Source organism: Pongo abelii, chromosome 23, assembly GCF_028885655.2.
Source record: "Pongo abelii isolate AG06213 chromosome 23, NHGRI_mPonAbe1-v2.0_pri, whole genome shotgun sequence".
Classification (NCBI taxonomy): Eukaryota; Metazoa; Chordata; class Mammalia; order Primates; family Hominidae; genus Pongo; species Pongo abelii.
In genome coordinates, this window is record NC_085929.1 from 32159794 (window position 1) to 32175980 (window position 16187).

At 47.6% G+C, this 16187-nt stretch overlaps 1 protein-coding gene across 1 annotated transcript in view; it reads left to right on the forward strand.

Moving 5' to 3' along the window:
* Nucleotides 1–16187, forward strand: part of MYO18B (myosin XVIIIB) — a 263608-nt gene that overhangs the window by 24395 nt on the left and 223026 nt on the right. The window contains exon 8 of the mRNA XM_024239878.3: nucleotides 4955–5099. Coding sequence (XP_024095646.3) covers nucleotides 4955–5099 — 145 coding nt within the window. The remainder of the gene's footprint in view (nucleotides 1–4954; nucleotides 5100–16187) is intronic.

A 16187-nucleotide genomic window follows, 5' to 3' on the forward strand; every position in this document is an offset into this window, starting at 1 on the left:
TGCTACGTTGCCCAGGCTGGTCTCGAACTCCTAGACATAAGCGATCCTTCCACCCTGGCCTCTCAAAGCACTAGGATGACAGGCATGAGCCGCCACACCTGGCCTTATTTCCTCTTTGCAGAAGTGGAAACTGAGCCTCCATGCACGGGCAAGGGACTTTTGCAAAGTCGCATGGTTGGGAGTGCAGAGTCTAGAGGGCGTCCAGCTCTATCTGACTCCAAATCCAAACCTGGCCTCTCTCTGCATTGTAGGAATCTCCTGTGCGCTCTAAACCCAGCCTGGTTTAATGGAGAGAGAATATTTTGGATTTTATTTTCTTATACCAAATTACCTGAAGACTTTGGTTGACCTTGAGACTTTACCTCAGACAAACCCTGGGCATCTTATGATTTGAATTTTATCCATTGATTTTTAAAAATTGAGGTAAAACATAAAGTGTATACAGTATACTAGTTTTAAGTGTACAACTCAATGATGTTTATATTCTCTCTCTCTTATATTCTCGCTCTCTCTCTCTTTCTTTTTTTTTTTTTTTTTTTGAGATGGAGTCTCGCTCTGTCGCCCAGGCTGGAGTGCTGTGGCACGATCTCGGCTCACTGCAGACTCCACCTCCCGGGTTCACGCCATTCTCCCGCCTCAGCCTCCTGAGTAGCTGGTACTATGGACACCCGCCACCACGCCAGGCTAATTTTTTGTATTTTTGGTAGAGACGGGGTTTCACTGTGTTAACCAGGATGGTCTCGATCTCCTGACCTCGTGATCCACCCACCTCAGCCTCCCAAAATGCTGGGATTACAGGCGTGAGCCACCGCACCCGGCCTCTCTTTCTCTCTCTTTCACGCAGCCTGGAGTGCAGTGGTGTGATCATGGTTCACTGCAACCTTGATTTCCTAGGCTCAAGCAATCGTCCCGCCTCAGCTTCCTAAGTAGCTGGGACTACAGGCTCATGCCACCATGCCTGGCAGATTTTTAATTTTATTGTAGAGACAGGGTCTCACTCTGGCTCAGGCTAGTCAGCTCCTCCCACCTCAGCCTCCCAAAGTGCTGGGATTACAGGCATGAGCCACCACAGCTGGCCATGTTATTATTATTATTATTATTGTTTATTATTTATTTATTTTTTTGAGACGGAGTCTCACTCTGTCACCCAGGCTGGAGTGAGATGGTGCAATCTTGGCTCACTGCAAGCTCTGCCTCCTGGGTTCACGCCATTCTCCTGCCTGGGTTCACGCCATTCTCCTGCCTCAGCCTCCCGAGTAGCTGGGGCTACAGGCGCCCGCCACCACGCCCAGCTAATTTTTTGTATTTTTTTTTTTTTTTTTTTTTTTTAGTAGAGACGAGGTTTCACTGTTTTAGCCAGGATGGTCACGATCTCCTGACCTCGTGATCCACCCGCCTTGGCCTCCCAAAGTGCTGGGATTACAGGCGTGAGCCACTGTACCCGGCCAATGTTAATATTATTAAACACACACCAGCAGCTATCCTCCAGATCAAGATACAGAACATTCCTCCTTCCATGAAAGGCTCCTTTGAGCCCCCTCCCAGGCAGTCTCCATCGGAGGTACCCATCTCACTCCAGACTCATTGTCTCGACTTCTCTTACCATGTTAGTTTCTCCCATTCTTGAACTTTGCATAAACAGAAGCATATGGGATGCAGGCTTTTGTGCCTGGCTTCTTTGACTCCACACTGGGTTTGTGAGATGCCTATATGTGGCTGCGTGTCTCAGTGGCTTGTTCTTTTTCAGTGCTGTGTAGTGTTCCATCACTGTGCTCTGGGCATACCACTCTTTGTGGCTCCGTTCTCCTGCTGATAGACATTTGGGTTGTCAGCTGACTTATTCCATTCACTTGACTGACTTCTATTTTCATGATGTTGATCCGAAGAATTTCTTTTGTCGGCTGGGCACGGTGGCCCATGCCTGTAATCCCAGCACTTTGGGAGGCCGAGGTGGGTGGATCACGAGGTCATGAGATCGAGACCAGCCTGACCAACATAGTGAAACCCCGTCTCTACTAAAAATAGAAAAATTAGCTGGGCGTGATGGCACGCACCTGTAATCCCAGCTACTCGGGAGGCTGTGGCAGGAGAATTGCTTGAACCTGGGAAGCGGAGGTTGCAGTGAGCCGAGATCATGCCACTGCACTCCAGCCTGGTGACGGAGCAAGACTCCGTCTCAAAAAAAAAAAAAATTTCTTTTGTCAGGGCACTCTGCAGAGGTGTTTGAAGAACAATTGGTGCTCTGGAAGTTTAAGGAACTATGAATGTTTTCATGATCCTAATCATTTTGAATCAGAAACATATGTATTTGTTCATCCATGTCTTCTGTTCAGAAAAAGACAATGGGAGGGGACGAGGAAGAGAAAGGAGCAAATGAGCTTTAGTGGAAGTTTTCTCATTCTTCTCTTCACACGAGCTACCTGGTAGATGGTGGAGTCCTTCTGTAATTTAAAGTCAAATGCTCATAAGAGACAGTGGGAGCCATAATAAATGTGTGGGCACTGTCCTTTTGGCACCCTTTTTCTGCTACTTTGGGCACTGTCCTTTTGGCACCCTTTTTCTGCTACTTTGAGATCTCATAAATAACAGAGTATGTTGGTAAGATGCCTTCCGTCCCTCTGTTTGCTCCAGCTGCAGTTGCTAGGTTGAGCTCCTGGTTGCTAGGGATTTTGTGATCCTGTGGCGGCCCAGAAATATGATGGATCAGTGGAACATGCTTTTGCTATTAACTGAAATGTTTCCCAAGCAGATCTCTTAATGTCACTGTATGCTTTGACGTCATCCCAATTGGTTGATGATTCTTGCAAGTTTTCCAGTTAGAGGAAGTGGCTTGAGTGGAGGGGACAAGTATCTTGGACTGGGAATCAGTTCAAGAATCAGAAAAGCCTGCTTTTAGTCTTGTATCTGATATTAATTTGCTGTGTGACCTTGGGCAAGTGTCACCCCCTCTCTGGGCACTGGATGCTGCAAAATTCAAAGACTTGCTGGCTTTAACAGCCTACAGTTCATCACCCAAGTTCTCTAAGCAGGCCAAGCGCAAATCAGTTTCTCATTATCGGCTGGTGGATTATTGACAAAAGAATTCCCATTCCCAGCTCACTTCCTTTCCACCCAGCAGGCTTCTGGGCTGAGTCTCCTTGGCCAGATGGTGTGTGCATAGTAGTTTCAGACTAATTTTAATATTCAATCAAACATAATTGGGATCATAAATCTTAAAAAAAATCCTACAATCCATAAACATCTGATCATGTCATTTTCTGTTTCCTTCTGTTAAAATCTTTGGCAGGCTGGGTGCAGTGGCTCATGCCTGTAATCCCAGCACTTTCAGAGGCCATGGTGGGAGGTTCACTTGAGTCCAGGAGTTCAAGACTAGCCTGGGCAACATAGCGAGACCCCCCATCTCTAAAAAAAATTATAATAATAAGATAAAATCATCTGGGCATGGTAGTGTGCACCTGTAGACCCAGCCATTCGGGGAGCTGAGGTGGAAGGATCGTTTGAGCCCAGGAGTTTGAGACTGCAGTGGGCTATAATCACACCACTATACTCCAGCCTGGGCCATAGAGTGAGACCCTGTCTAAAAAAAAAAAAAAAAAAAAAAAAAAAATAGCAGTTTTCTATTGCTGCACAGGAGGCAGAAAACAAGTGCCATTTCCTTTAGTGGGAAAGGTCAGTTGCTGGTGGCTGCAAGACGCAATGTCCTGAAAGGAATCTGGACTCACTGGCTTGCTGTAGGATCTTGATTAATTAATGATGTCTGTTACGAGCTCAGGAATATAGTGGGGGCACGTATCAGTATTTACCAATCATGACTGGAGTTTAAAGCCCATGCCCTTTAATATCATGGTTGAGGCCTTCAAGGGTGGCCCATGCCGGCTTCTCCAGCTTTATCTTCTCCCCATCTCTATCTGACCCACCTTCAAAAATAACTGCTTCCAGACTGGGCATGGTGACTCACGCCTGTAATCCCAGCACTTTGGGAAGCCGAGGTGGGCAGATCACTTGAGGTCAGGAGTTCAAGACCAGCCTGGCCAACATGGTGAAACCCTTCTCTACTAAAAATATGAAAATTAGCTGGGTGTGGTGGCGGGTGCCTGTAATCCCAGCTACTCAGGAGGCTGAGGTGAGAGAATCGCTTGAGCCTGGGGGGGCAGAGGTTGCAGTGAGCTGAGATCGTGCCATTGCACTCCAGCCTGGGCAACAGAGGAAGACTCTGTCTCAAAAATAAACAAAACAAAACAAAACAAAAATAACTGCTTCCGTGGACCACCTATTGTCTCCCCAAATCCCCTTTGCTCCTGTGGTTCCCTTTGCCTGTTGGGACTTTTATTATATTAAATTGGCCAACTCTGCCTATTTATCTTTCAAACTGCTATCACAATTTGATCTGCTCTATGCTATTCTCTTTGGCTGTCTTGGGTGGATTAATTACCCATTTTCCCTCTGATGTCCCATGGTTCTCTGCATAGACCTATAGCACAGCTTACCCTACAGAGCCTCCCTCTAAACCCTACCTATAGACCCTATATAGCCTACCTATCAACCTGTACCCATAGCCTACCTACCACTTAGTCCTTTTCACACTTAGTTGCTTTTATGTCTCTTTCCAGTTCTACCTTGAGAGGGCCTCAACGTCAAGGTCTGGGCTTTGCTCATCTTTTGCCCCCCAGACCAGAGCCCCACATAGAGCAGAGCTTCCATAAATCTGTAATGCATGCACACATGAAGGAATAAAAGCCACACTGCATTTCAAAGTCAGAGAAAAATGATTTGGATAACTTTCCCAGTCTTCTGAGTTTGTCTGTCAATACTCCTCAGCTTAATTGTGGGTAATTTACTGTGGCAATAAAATGACCCCCGCATTCCTCCGAGACGGAGCTCAGCTTCAAGTTGTGAGTTTGTGTTTTCTCCATCGTGATGGCCTTGTTTTCTTCCTGTCTCCCTTTGCCCCCAGCCTGAAGATAAACAGAAGGCGGCAGCTGCCTTTGCCCAGCTCCAGGGTGCCATGGAGACGCTGGGCATCTCAGAGAGTGAGCAGCGGGCCGTTTGGCGGGTCCTGGCAGCCATCTACCACCTGGGCGCGGCAGGGGCCTGCAAAGGTACGTCCTTCCTGCCGGGTTCACCTGGGAGGCCAGCTGTCTCCTTTGGCAGGCACCTGACAAGGCCCTTCTCTCGGAGAGGTGGGAACAGGGTCAATCTGTCACCTTCTATGTGTCTGGGACTGCTCTTGGGGAGGCTGCTGAAACTAGGCGTCGTGAGGAGGACACAGGGCTGGCGTTTCAAGCATACCTTCTAGACCAGCTCTGTCCACAAGAACTTTCTGCAATGATGGAGATTACTGCTGTTCAGTGCAGTAACCACTAGCCACAGACCGCTACTGAACACTTGAAATATAGTAGTGCGACTGAGGAGTTGAATTTTTAATTGTATTTAATTCTACTTAATTTAAATTTAAGTAGTCGCAGGTAGCCAGTGGCTACTGTACTGGCAGTACAGTAGAGCAGCTCTAGAATATGCAAGGGAAGGTTGGGTCTCTGCAGTAAAGGTGCTGTGTTTCTTTCTTTTTATTTTTTAAATTTTCATTGTTTGAGACAGGGTCTTGCATTGTTGTTCAGGGCAGTAGTGGTGCGATCATAGCTCACTGCAGCCTCCACCTCCTTGGCTCAAGCAATCCTCCCGCCTCAGCCTCCTGAGTAGCTGGGACTACAGGTGTGCACCCCCATGCCTGGTTAATATATATATTTTTATTTTTTTTGTAGACAGGGGTCTCACTTTTTGCCCAGGCTGGTCTCAAACTCCTAGGCTCAAGCAGTCTTCCTGCCTTGACCTCCCAAAGTGGTGGGATTACAGGCATGAGCCACTGTGCCCAACCAAGGTGCTGTGTTTCTAGCTAGACATCCTGGAGATGTTCCCTGCCACATGCCCTGAAACTGATCTTGTATCCTTGTCCCCATCCTTAAGTATCTGCTTGCGATTTTCCCTATTTTGACCTGGTCTTCCAAGTGGTTCCTGCCATCCCCCTAGTCCTTACCCTCTCCATATCCAATCATTCACTATGTTCCAGAGATAGTCTCTGTGACATCATTTCTGTCCTAGTTTCTCTATCCTTACTATTATCACCTTACATGCGGTGTTTACGTGTGTGTGTGTTTGTGCGCTTGGATGGGTGCAGTAGCCTCCTTGCTGATACCTGCATTCCTCCTCCTACCCATTCTCATCATGACCATCAGGTTCCTTTCTACAACATAGACCCATACTGTCATTCTCCTGCTTAGAATCCTCTGGAGGCTCTCCCTTGCCTCTAAGTCAAATAGAATTCCTTGGCTTGGCATTCAAAGCTCCTCACCTCCTCACCTCAAAAGCTGCTCCCTTTTTTGGCAATGTAGAAGGTTCTGGGGAGAGAGTGAGGATGAAGAGGAAGGGTTTCTGCTTTCATGGGGCCTTTGCTGCCTTGTATTATGATTGTGACTTTGTCTAGCTCTTATCAGTGGCTGGTGGCTTCCTTTGGGCCCAGAACATAGAACTGGAAGTTGCTTATTGAATGAACATGTGTGTGAATTGAGGTCTGTCCTGGGACTGTGCATGGATTCTGGCTGACATTCTGGGCTGTTACCTTGGTGGCGGGGGCAGTAAAATCTTCGAGAAGGTGCTGGTGCATCCTTTCTGTCATCCCCACATTGCTGGGCCCTGTGGCCTGTTCCTTTAGTTCTCATCCATTTGAGCCACATACATTAACCCACTGTTTTGATCTTGGAAATTTCTAGAAGTCATACTGAGTCAGGAGTAAGTAAGATGGGGATTCCACAGTTGATCCAAGCCAAGGACAGACATGCTGGGCTGGGGCAAATATGAAAATACCAAATGCCACTTGTCTTTCCAAAAATCATCCACGGACATTCACAATGGTGGAGATATGGAACCAACCTAAGTGCCCATCAACCAATGAGTGGATAAAGAAAATGTGAGATATATACATATATATATACACACACCATGGAATACTACTCAGCCATAAAGAGGAGATGAAATAATGTCTTTTGCAGCAACTTGGATGGAGCTGGAGGCCATTATTCTAAGTGAAGTAACTTGAAAATGGAAAACCAAATATCATACATTCTCACTTACAAGTGGGAGCTAAGCTATGAGGATGCAAAGGCATAAGAGTGATATAATAGACTTTGGAGACTCAAGTCGGGGAGATTAAGAGGGGGTGAAGGATAAAACACTACACATTGGGTACAGTGTACCCTGCTAGGGGGGTTGGGTGTACTGAAATCTGATCAATCACCACTAAAGAACTTAACCAAAAACCACCTGTACCCCCAAAATGATTGGAAAAAAAATCAGCCGTGGGCCATGCTCAGCGCTTGGCTATTTGGGCATCGCCACTACTTTGCTCAGGGAACTGTGATGTCTCTCACTCAACGTCCTGGTCACTGAGGCCAACCTGAGTCAGGAGCAGACCCTGAGACAGAGATGTGGGAACATGTTGCATATTTGGGGAAGGACCCCAGAAGGCTGTGGCAGGGGAATGGGAAAATGACACAGGAGAGGGAAAGCAGGTAGTATAAGGTGCATGAAGGAGTGGCTTACCCTTGGGAAACTGAGGCTCAGTCCTGCTGGGGACCTCTGGGAGACTCTGAGGAATATGCCTCCTGGTTGTCCTATCCAAGAGACAAGGAAGTTAAGATATTTATGCAGAGACTAAGGGAGCCTCCTGGCTTGTTAGCCTGTCACCAGGGAAGTGAAGGAGCTCAATTTTATTCCTGAGTTTCTCCTCCTGGGGCAGAGTGGGGGGGGCCCCCCTCTGATGTGGGCTCAAGGACCTGACCCATCACATCAGTGCATCTGATCATAAGAGAAAGTCACTTTTATAAATATTTTACTAATACTTGACGATGGCAATAATTTCTGCCAGTCCTCCCCCCACCCCGCGTTATAAATTATTTTAAGAAGAGCTGCCATCAGTCTGCCTGGGAGGCCTGCCCGATGATTTACTTACTTATAGATTCTGCTTTGAAAGATTTCATAATAGGTTGCTCTAAAATCAGCTATTAAGAATTTCAAAGTCGTATATAAATGTCTTTGCTTTGTGTCATAACAGATCATTTTGAAATATATTAAGAATCATTTTCATTAATCAGTTTTTCTTTTTCACTAAAATGATACTCCCTTCTCAGCACGCCTGGCTTCCTAACTAATTCTGAGAGCCCCAATCCTATTTTTAAAAATCAGTAATAGTTCCCTTTGGGGAGAATTTCGGCCTTATAACTGGACACAGGGTTTTTGAACTGTTACAGCAATGACAATCACCACTAATATTGGCTTGGTGTTTGACAGTTTCAAAAGCATTCATACCTCTATTAGGCCCTTTGATTGGATTAGATGTATGTGCTAACTTAATGCCATGGGCAAAAGTCAGGAGTCAGCCTGCTGGATATGAATCCTGGCTCAGCCTCTCTGAGCCTCAGTCTCTTCCTCTGTAAAATGGAGCTAATGATGGTACCCACTTTGTAGGCTTCTCGTGAGAACTGAAGGAGTCAATGGCAAAAACTCTGGTGCACAGGACTTGGCTCCTGGCGGGGTGTTTCATAAGGGTTTGTTTTCATCCATCTCATTTTATAGACAAGCAAACAGAGGCTCAGAGAAGGTATGCCACTGATCTGGTATCACACAGCCAGTACCTTCCAGAGTGGGATTTGGGCCATTCTCATTTTCCTGGGGCCATTGTGCTGAGTGCTTATAGACCCGATGATGTCACCACCTCCTTAGAACAGCCTGGGAGGGGTGAGGACTGTTACGATGCCCATTTTATAGGGAAGAAACTGATGCGCAGCAGAGAGTTTCATGCATATTCCTCAGGACATACAGCTAAAGCTAGAGATGGGATTTGGACTTAGGTCTGCCTGAGCTCTGAGCCCTGAGACCAGCCTCTGGGACCACACCTCCTGCCTCCCAAGTACCCTGTGTTCCTGCCTATGGCAGAACTACAATTCACCTCAATTCTGAGGCTACCCTGAGTTAGCAGAGTTAACACAGACCCTGCAGGTTAAGGGTTCAGTCCCACAAGACTGTCTCCGCTTCAGATGCCAGCTGCAAGTACCCGACCTCCCATACTTCTAGCCAAGTGGCTTTTATGTAGTGAGTTCTCATGATCCCCTTTTCTTGTCTAGTAATTCACTAGAATGACTCACAGGATTCAAGAACACACTTTACTTACAACCACTGCTCTATTATAAAGGATACAACTCAGGAACAGGGCAAGGGATGGGGAGAGGGCAGAGACTCCTGTCCTCTCTAGGCATGACAGCCTCCCAGCACTTTGATGTGGGAAGCTCTCTGAACCCAGTCCTTTAGGGGTTTCTATGGAGGTTTCTCTATGCAGGCATGATTGATCAAAGTATTGGCAATTAACTCGATCTCTAGCTCTTTTGTCACATCTTACAAAGAAATCCTATAGCAGGGCCAGGCGCGGTGGCTCATGCCTGTAATCCCAGCACTTTGGGAGGCTGAGGCGGGCGGGTCACAAGGTCAGGAGATCGAGGCCATCCTGGCTAACACAGTAAAACCTCGTCTCTACTAAAAAAAAAAAATACAAAAAATTAGCCGGGTATGGTGGCAGAGCCTGTAGTCCCAGGTACTCAGGAGGCTAAGGCAGGAGAATGGCGTGAACCCAGGAGGCGAAGCTTGCAGTGAGCCGAGATAGCGCCACTGCACTCGAGCCTGGGCGACAGAGCGAGACTCTGTCTCAAAAAAAAAAAAAAAAAAAAAAAAGAAACCCTATAGCCTTTAGCTATTGCCCTCTAAACCCCCATCCCTAAGCAATGCTTTCCCCCAGCCCTAAACAACCATGAATCTACTTTCTGTCTGTAGATTTTCTTGTTGTGGATGTTTGACATGAATGCAATCATGCAATATGTGCATATGTTTGTTGTCTTTTAGGAGTGGCTGCTTTCTTTTTTCTTTTTTTTTTTTTTTTGAGACAGAGTCTTGCTCTGCCGCCCAGGCTGGAGTGCAGTGGTGCGATCTCTGCTCACTGCAAGCTCTGCCTCCCAGGCTCATGCCATTCTCCTGCCACAGCCTCCCGAGTAGCTGGGACTACAGGTTTGTGCCACCACGCCCGGCTATTTTTTTTGTATTTTTAGTAGAGACGGGGGTTCACAGTATTAGCCAGGATGGTCTCAATCTCCTGACCTCGTGATCCGCCCGCCTTGGCCTCCCAAAGTGCTGGGATTACAGGCATGAGCCACCGTGCCCGGCCGTGACTAGCTGCTTTCACGTGGTGTAATGTTTGCAAGATTCATCCATTTTGTAGCATGGATCAGTACTTTAGCCCTTTTTATGGCTGAATTATATTCCGTCATATGGATATACCACATTTTTTTTTTTTTTAACCCATGGACCCAGTTTTTTTTTTTTCTTTTATTCTTCCTGAGAGCTGGGTCATAGTGACTGCTCAGAAAATTCTAGTTGAATGTATGCCCCAAACTGGCTTGCACAACAGGTAAAATTAGGTCCATTTTGCAAAGGAGAGCCCAGAGGCAGAGTGGTTCTGTGATGGGACAAGTATGTATGTGTATGCCAAGAAGACTAGACTTTGCAGTCAGCCACCTCCAGCCAAGTTTCAGCTCTGCCCTTTGATGGATGTGTAATCTTGAACAGGTCACTTCTTGTATCTAAGCCTCAGTTTTCTCATCTATAAAATGGGGACAACTGTGATGCCTTCTCTATAGGGTGAGGAGTGATGAAACGCAACAATGTTCATAGGAAGCCATTAGTTCAGGGCTTTGTGGTTCTGGAAATGTGTCTGTTTTGTTTGTCCTGCAGATCCCATGGTAGACATAAACCAGTCCTCTGGGTCTGTGTCAGCAGTCCTCTCTTAAACTTCTAGCCAATTACTCTGAACTTGTTGGGGTTTACACTGTTTTGACCTCAACTTATGGTAAGAAACATTTTACCTCTTGACCCAGTGAACACACACAGACACACACATATTTTATAGAGACTAAACCACAGAGGGAATCTTCTGTATTCGTGAGTTTGAAAAAAAAAAAAAAACAACCAAAACAAAAACACGCCAACACTGGCATGTGGCTACAACCATGCCCAGAAACTCACCCTGGTAAATCCACTTTCTCTGCAGCTACAAATCCCATTTTGGGTTTTGTTTCACCTTTATTTTGATTTTTAACCTTATACAGTCTCTCCACCCAGCCACCAGAGTGGCCCTTTTCACACAAAACCCAGCCCACAACATTGCTCTGTCCCCATGCCTGCCCACGTTGCTCAGAGGCAAGCTAAGGCTGCCACAAAGATCTCCAAGCTTCCAGGGAATAGGGGAGCAATGATTCCCAAGCACTCTCTGTGCTGAGTTACTTGCTAGATCACCGGACCTGAGGAAATATTCAAGATAATGCCTTAAGATGAGTCTTTGTGGTGCAGTTGTGGCTCAGAGAGGTGGTGTGACGTGCCCAAGGGCACACAGCTGGGAAGTGATGGAGCTCAAAGCTGCTTGAACCTAAGGCTCTCAGGCTTTGCACAGGGACCAGGACCCTTCTTAGTTGCATCAGCATAGTTGAGGTTTCCTTTTGTGTGTGTGTGTGTGTGTGTGAGAGAGAGAGAGAGAGAGCACTCCTGAAGTCTAAGCAATTCTCCTGTGTGTGGAAGGTAGCTTTTGGCACAAGCCAGGTGGGCTCAGGTGGACACCCTCCATATAAACTTCTTGGTTGTCCAGGGCAACTGTACTTTGCTCAGCCTGGATGTCAGGGGGTGGCGCTGCTCTGTCTGGCAAGGTCCAGGCAGCGAGAAGGCTCCTAAACTTGCATTAGATGTTGCCTGACAGCCTTGGTAGATGGGGCACTGTCAGGACTGTGAGATCGGATACGGTGGAAGACTGTGGGCATCACCCATAGACCCCTAATTGTCTGGTTCACCTAGGATGTCCGTGCTGCGCAGAAGGTGTGGTGGGCTTGCCTGCTGAGGAGGGCTCAGCAAAGGGCCCATGGCTGTGATGGGCAAGGAGATGCTTCATCTCTCAGCTCCTCTGGTGTGTGGAGGTCAAATATGGCCTCCCCTTTCCCTCAGTCCTCATGTACAGGTTCTGAGTGTGCCCTCCCTGTGCCCAGCTCTCAGTGGGAATGGAACTAGGCAGCTCCATGTTAAGGCACCCTTCCCATGCCAGCCCCACGTTGCGATTTAGCACACGGCATCCCATTTGCTCTTCTAGATAAACTCAGCTGCATTCTGCAGATGAGGAAACTGAAGCTCCTTCAGGAGAAACCGCTTGCCCAGGGCACACAATGAGGCTGCGCCCGAGCTTGGACTGGAACTCAGGTCTGTCTGGCCCCAAGGCCTCTTCCTTCCACTGCAGCATGCAAAAAGGATGGTCAAAGGACAAATGGTTCCTGTTTGGGGACTCTCAGGTTGGACCAGGGCAAGAACGCTGTGGATTTATTCTTGGAGCCTCAGCTGGGAGTCCTAGAGCTCTCTCCAGGGATCCTTGTCTTATGATCACGTCACCCAATTGGACATAATCTCTGTCCTGGAAGCCTGGAATGGCTTCCCAGCTAGTCTCCTGGCTTCCCTTCTTCCCCATCCTTTCTACCCCAATCTGTTCTTATGCCGCAGCCAGCAGGAACTCCCAAGTTCACATGTTTGGTCGGGTTACTTCAATAGAGCTACCGATGACCCTGTATGAGGGCAATTCCAGCTGGTCTGGTCCCTGCCCACCTCTCCAGCCTCAGTTTGCACCCATGATGCTGTGGCTTAGTTGCAGAGGATGTTTCCAGTTTTACTCTCTTGCTATTCCCTGCAAGAGCTGTGGTATGGCAGTCTTGTCCTCTCCCGCTCTCCCTACTTCCCTTTGTCAACCCCTCAGCTCTTGATTCGAAAGTCACTGCCCCCACAAGCCTTCTCTGGCCCTGAGCAAGGTCTGGTTTTCCTGCTCTGTATGCTCCAGGCATTCCCTGGCCACTTTATTTATTTTTCATGTGGGACGATTGATTATTGGATTAATGTCTGTCTCCCATGCTGGGCTGCAGCTCTGTGAGTACAGAGGTCTTGTCTGATTCTGCTCATCGTTGCATCCCCAGGGCCTAGCACAGGGCCCAGCACATAGTATGTGCTCAATAAATATTTACTGAGCCATGTATCTTCTTGGCAACTCTCAAAGGAGGGAGAGGTTGCCCTGGAATGGAGGTGAGATGAGGGATGTGAAGGGGTTGTGCACTTAATCACATTGGCAGGTGAAGGAGAGGGGCCAGGCAGGAGGACAGACAGACAAGGGCACCGAACGACAACCACTCTGCTCCTGTGGGCATCCCCTCTTGCCCTGACTCTAGGACATCTCCCATCACAGGACAGGTGGCTCCTGGGCTTAGTCAGTTTATTACAGATTTGTCTTGAGAGGCTGGGCACAGCTGGCCTTTGGATCTTAGAAGCCTGCTCTTGTGGTGGCAATGAGACTGCATCCCTCCCTCTGCCTACATAGTATCCACACTTCCTTTCTGTGTCTCTGGCTTGCCATCACTGATGGGTTCCTGGGGAAGGCAGTGGGAGGGGGCTCTGAGGGCCGGCACCACGTGGCAGGCAGAAAACACCAGGTGATTTGACATCGTGGTTGATTTGCTGTTCACCAAGGCTCATGGCTCAAGCCATCACTCCAGGTCCATTAGACAACAGTTCATCCAAGGTCATGCTTCTCTCCTTTGGCAAAAAGTGGCCTGTGGAACCATTAGCTGGTGCTTGTGTATTTTGAATGGCAGCCAATGGATGCTCTCTGGAGCTAAACTTGGTGAAGAGAGAGTAGGCAGGAGGGGAGAGCTGGCGTCCCAGAATTGGACAGAGAAGCATTTGAGTCCAGGCTCCCTGATCTCCTGGCAGTGTGATTCACCCTGTGTCAGTGACTTTTCATCTCGTTGGACCTCAGTTTTCTTGTCTGATAATAGCCCCACCTACCTTCTACAATCATTGTATAGTCAGATAATAAATGTTTAATACTTGGCACATGGGAGGTATTCAGTAAGCAGTAACTCTCTTTTCTTTGCAAAGCATTTTGGTTGTCATTTCTTTCTGTTGGCATTAAAGCCTGCCTCTGAGATGGGCTTGGTGAGGGTTGTTAAACCTATTTGGTGAGTGAAGAACTTGCACCTCTCAGAGGTGTGGCTCCTCACCGAAAGGCATGAAATGAAACTTCTGTGCTAGAGAACAGCAAGTTCAGAACCAGAATCCAGTTCTAGACTCTCAGCTCAGTGCTCTTTACACAGCTTAGCAGAAGGCCCAAGAGGCCAAGGGTAGTGTAGGGCAGTGGTTAGAGCACAGTCTAGAGTGACACAGATCTGGGCTCAGATTGAAGTAAGAATTCCAGCACTGGCTGGCTTTGTGGCTGTTCCATTACAGTGCTGCTGAAGGAATCAGCCCCAAAGCCCATGGCTTTAACAATCACTTTATTATTTCCCAAGGCTTCTGTGTATCTGCACTTTGGAAGGGCTCAACTGGGAGGTTTTGGCTTGGGGTCTCTCATGTGGCTGCAGTCAACTGGTGGCTGATGAAGTGTAGGAAGGCTGGAGTAGCCCATTTCCCAGGCTTCATGTGGTCTCAGGTCTCTCCCTGTGGGCTAGTTGGGCTTCCTTATGGCATGGTGGCTTCAGGCCTCCAAGTGCAAGTTTCCAGGAAGCAAGATGGAAGGTGCATCACCTTTTCTGAGCTGCAACACTTCTGCCATGATCTATTGGTAAAAATCATGTCACAATTTCAAGGATGAGCGAAACCAAATTCCACGCCTAGATGAGGGAGCAGTGAGATTCTAGGGCATGTAGGATGGAAGCTATTGGTGTGGCCATATCTTGCTATAGTGGCCTTGAGCAAGTAACTTAAGCTTTCTGAGGCACAGTTTTCTGAGCCTCACAGGTCTGTTTTGCAGATGAACTGAGATGCTGTTTGCCAAGGGTTTTGGGGTACAGTGCCAGGCATGTAAGTAAGAGTTAGGTTTTAAAAATCATAATGTTGCAAAGTTTCCATAGCCAGTGCATCCCGGCTTCCTGCTGAGGTGGAGATGGAATGGCTCCTGAGACTTTTGCTCTCTGTTTTATTACTAGTGCCCCTAACCATTCTCTGAGACCCCCAAAAGACCTTCTTCCTACAGAAGAGTAAATCAAGGATAAACTCTATGTCCTCTTTGCAGCAAGATATGATTTCTGTGTCTTGGGGCCTCTTTTTTTGTATGAGATTAAAATCAGACACAATCCTCTTCCCAGGAATGACCTCTGTTAAAATCCTCTCCAAGTTTTCCCTGTTCTCCACCTCAGCCCCAGGCTGGGGATCACTTTGCATAAATTCTCACTTTTAATTCTCACGGCAACCAGACAGGTAGGGAAGGAGTCACCATTTTTGTGGTCCAAGATGCTGAGTCTCAGGATCTTGCAATCTTTGTCAAAGTCAAACAGCAGCATGTGATGGGGCCAAGGTCAGAACTCAGTACCTGTCTGCCTCCAAAGTTCTTGCTCTTCTCCACTACAAGGCCACCCAGCTGGCTGAGCTGGTGGGTACATTCTGGGTGCTAGGATCTCCACCCTCTCCCCTGAGAGCGCCTCCTCAGCTCCATCTAATCTCCATCCAGTCCTCAGTTTGGAAGGTTTTCCCTCTAAGCAGAATTGAGGAGAGCTCAGACTCGGGGCTAAAGGCATGGGCTCTGGAACCAGGCTGACTGGTGTTCAACCCTGTTTCTCCTTCATGGTCCAGGTGACTCCTTTGACCTCTGAGACTCAATGTCCTCATCTGTAAAGTAGGGATAATCAGAGTGCCTGCCTCCTAGGGTTCTTGTGAGGCTGACATTATTGAACTTGAGTATTTAAAGCTCTGTCATTGCTATCATTGGCATTATTGTTATTAATGAAAAATCAGGGGCCTAGGAGAGTTTTCCCCAGCAACTTTTAGAAGAGGCTGACCTGGGCTGTTTTTTTTTTTGTTTTTTTTTGTTTTTTTGTTTTGAGACTGAGTCTTGCTCTGTCACCCAGGCTGGAGTGCAGTGGCACGATCTTGGCTTACAGCAGCCTCTGCCTCCCGGGTTCAAGAAATTCTCTGCTTCAGCCTCCCGAGTAGCTGGGATTACAGGCACCTGCCACCACACCCAGCTAATTTTTGTATTTTTAGTAGAAATGGGGTTTCACCATCTTGGCCAGTTTGGTCTT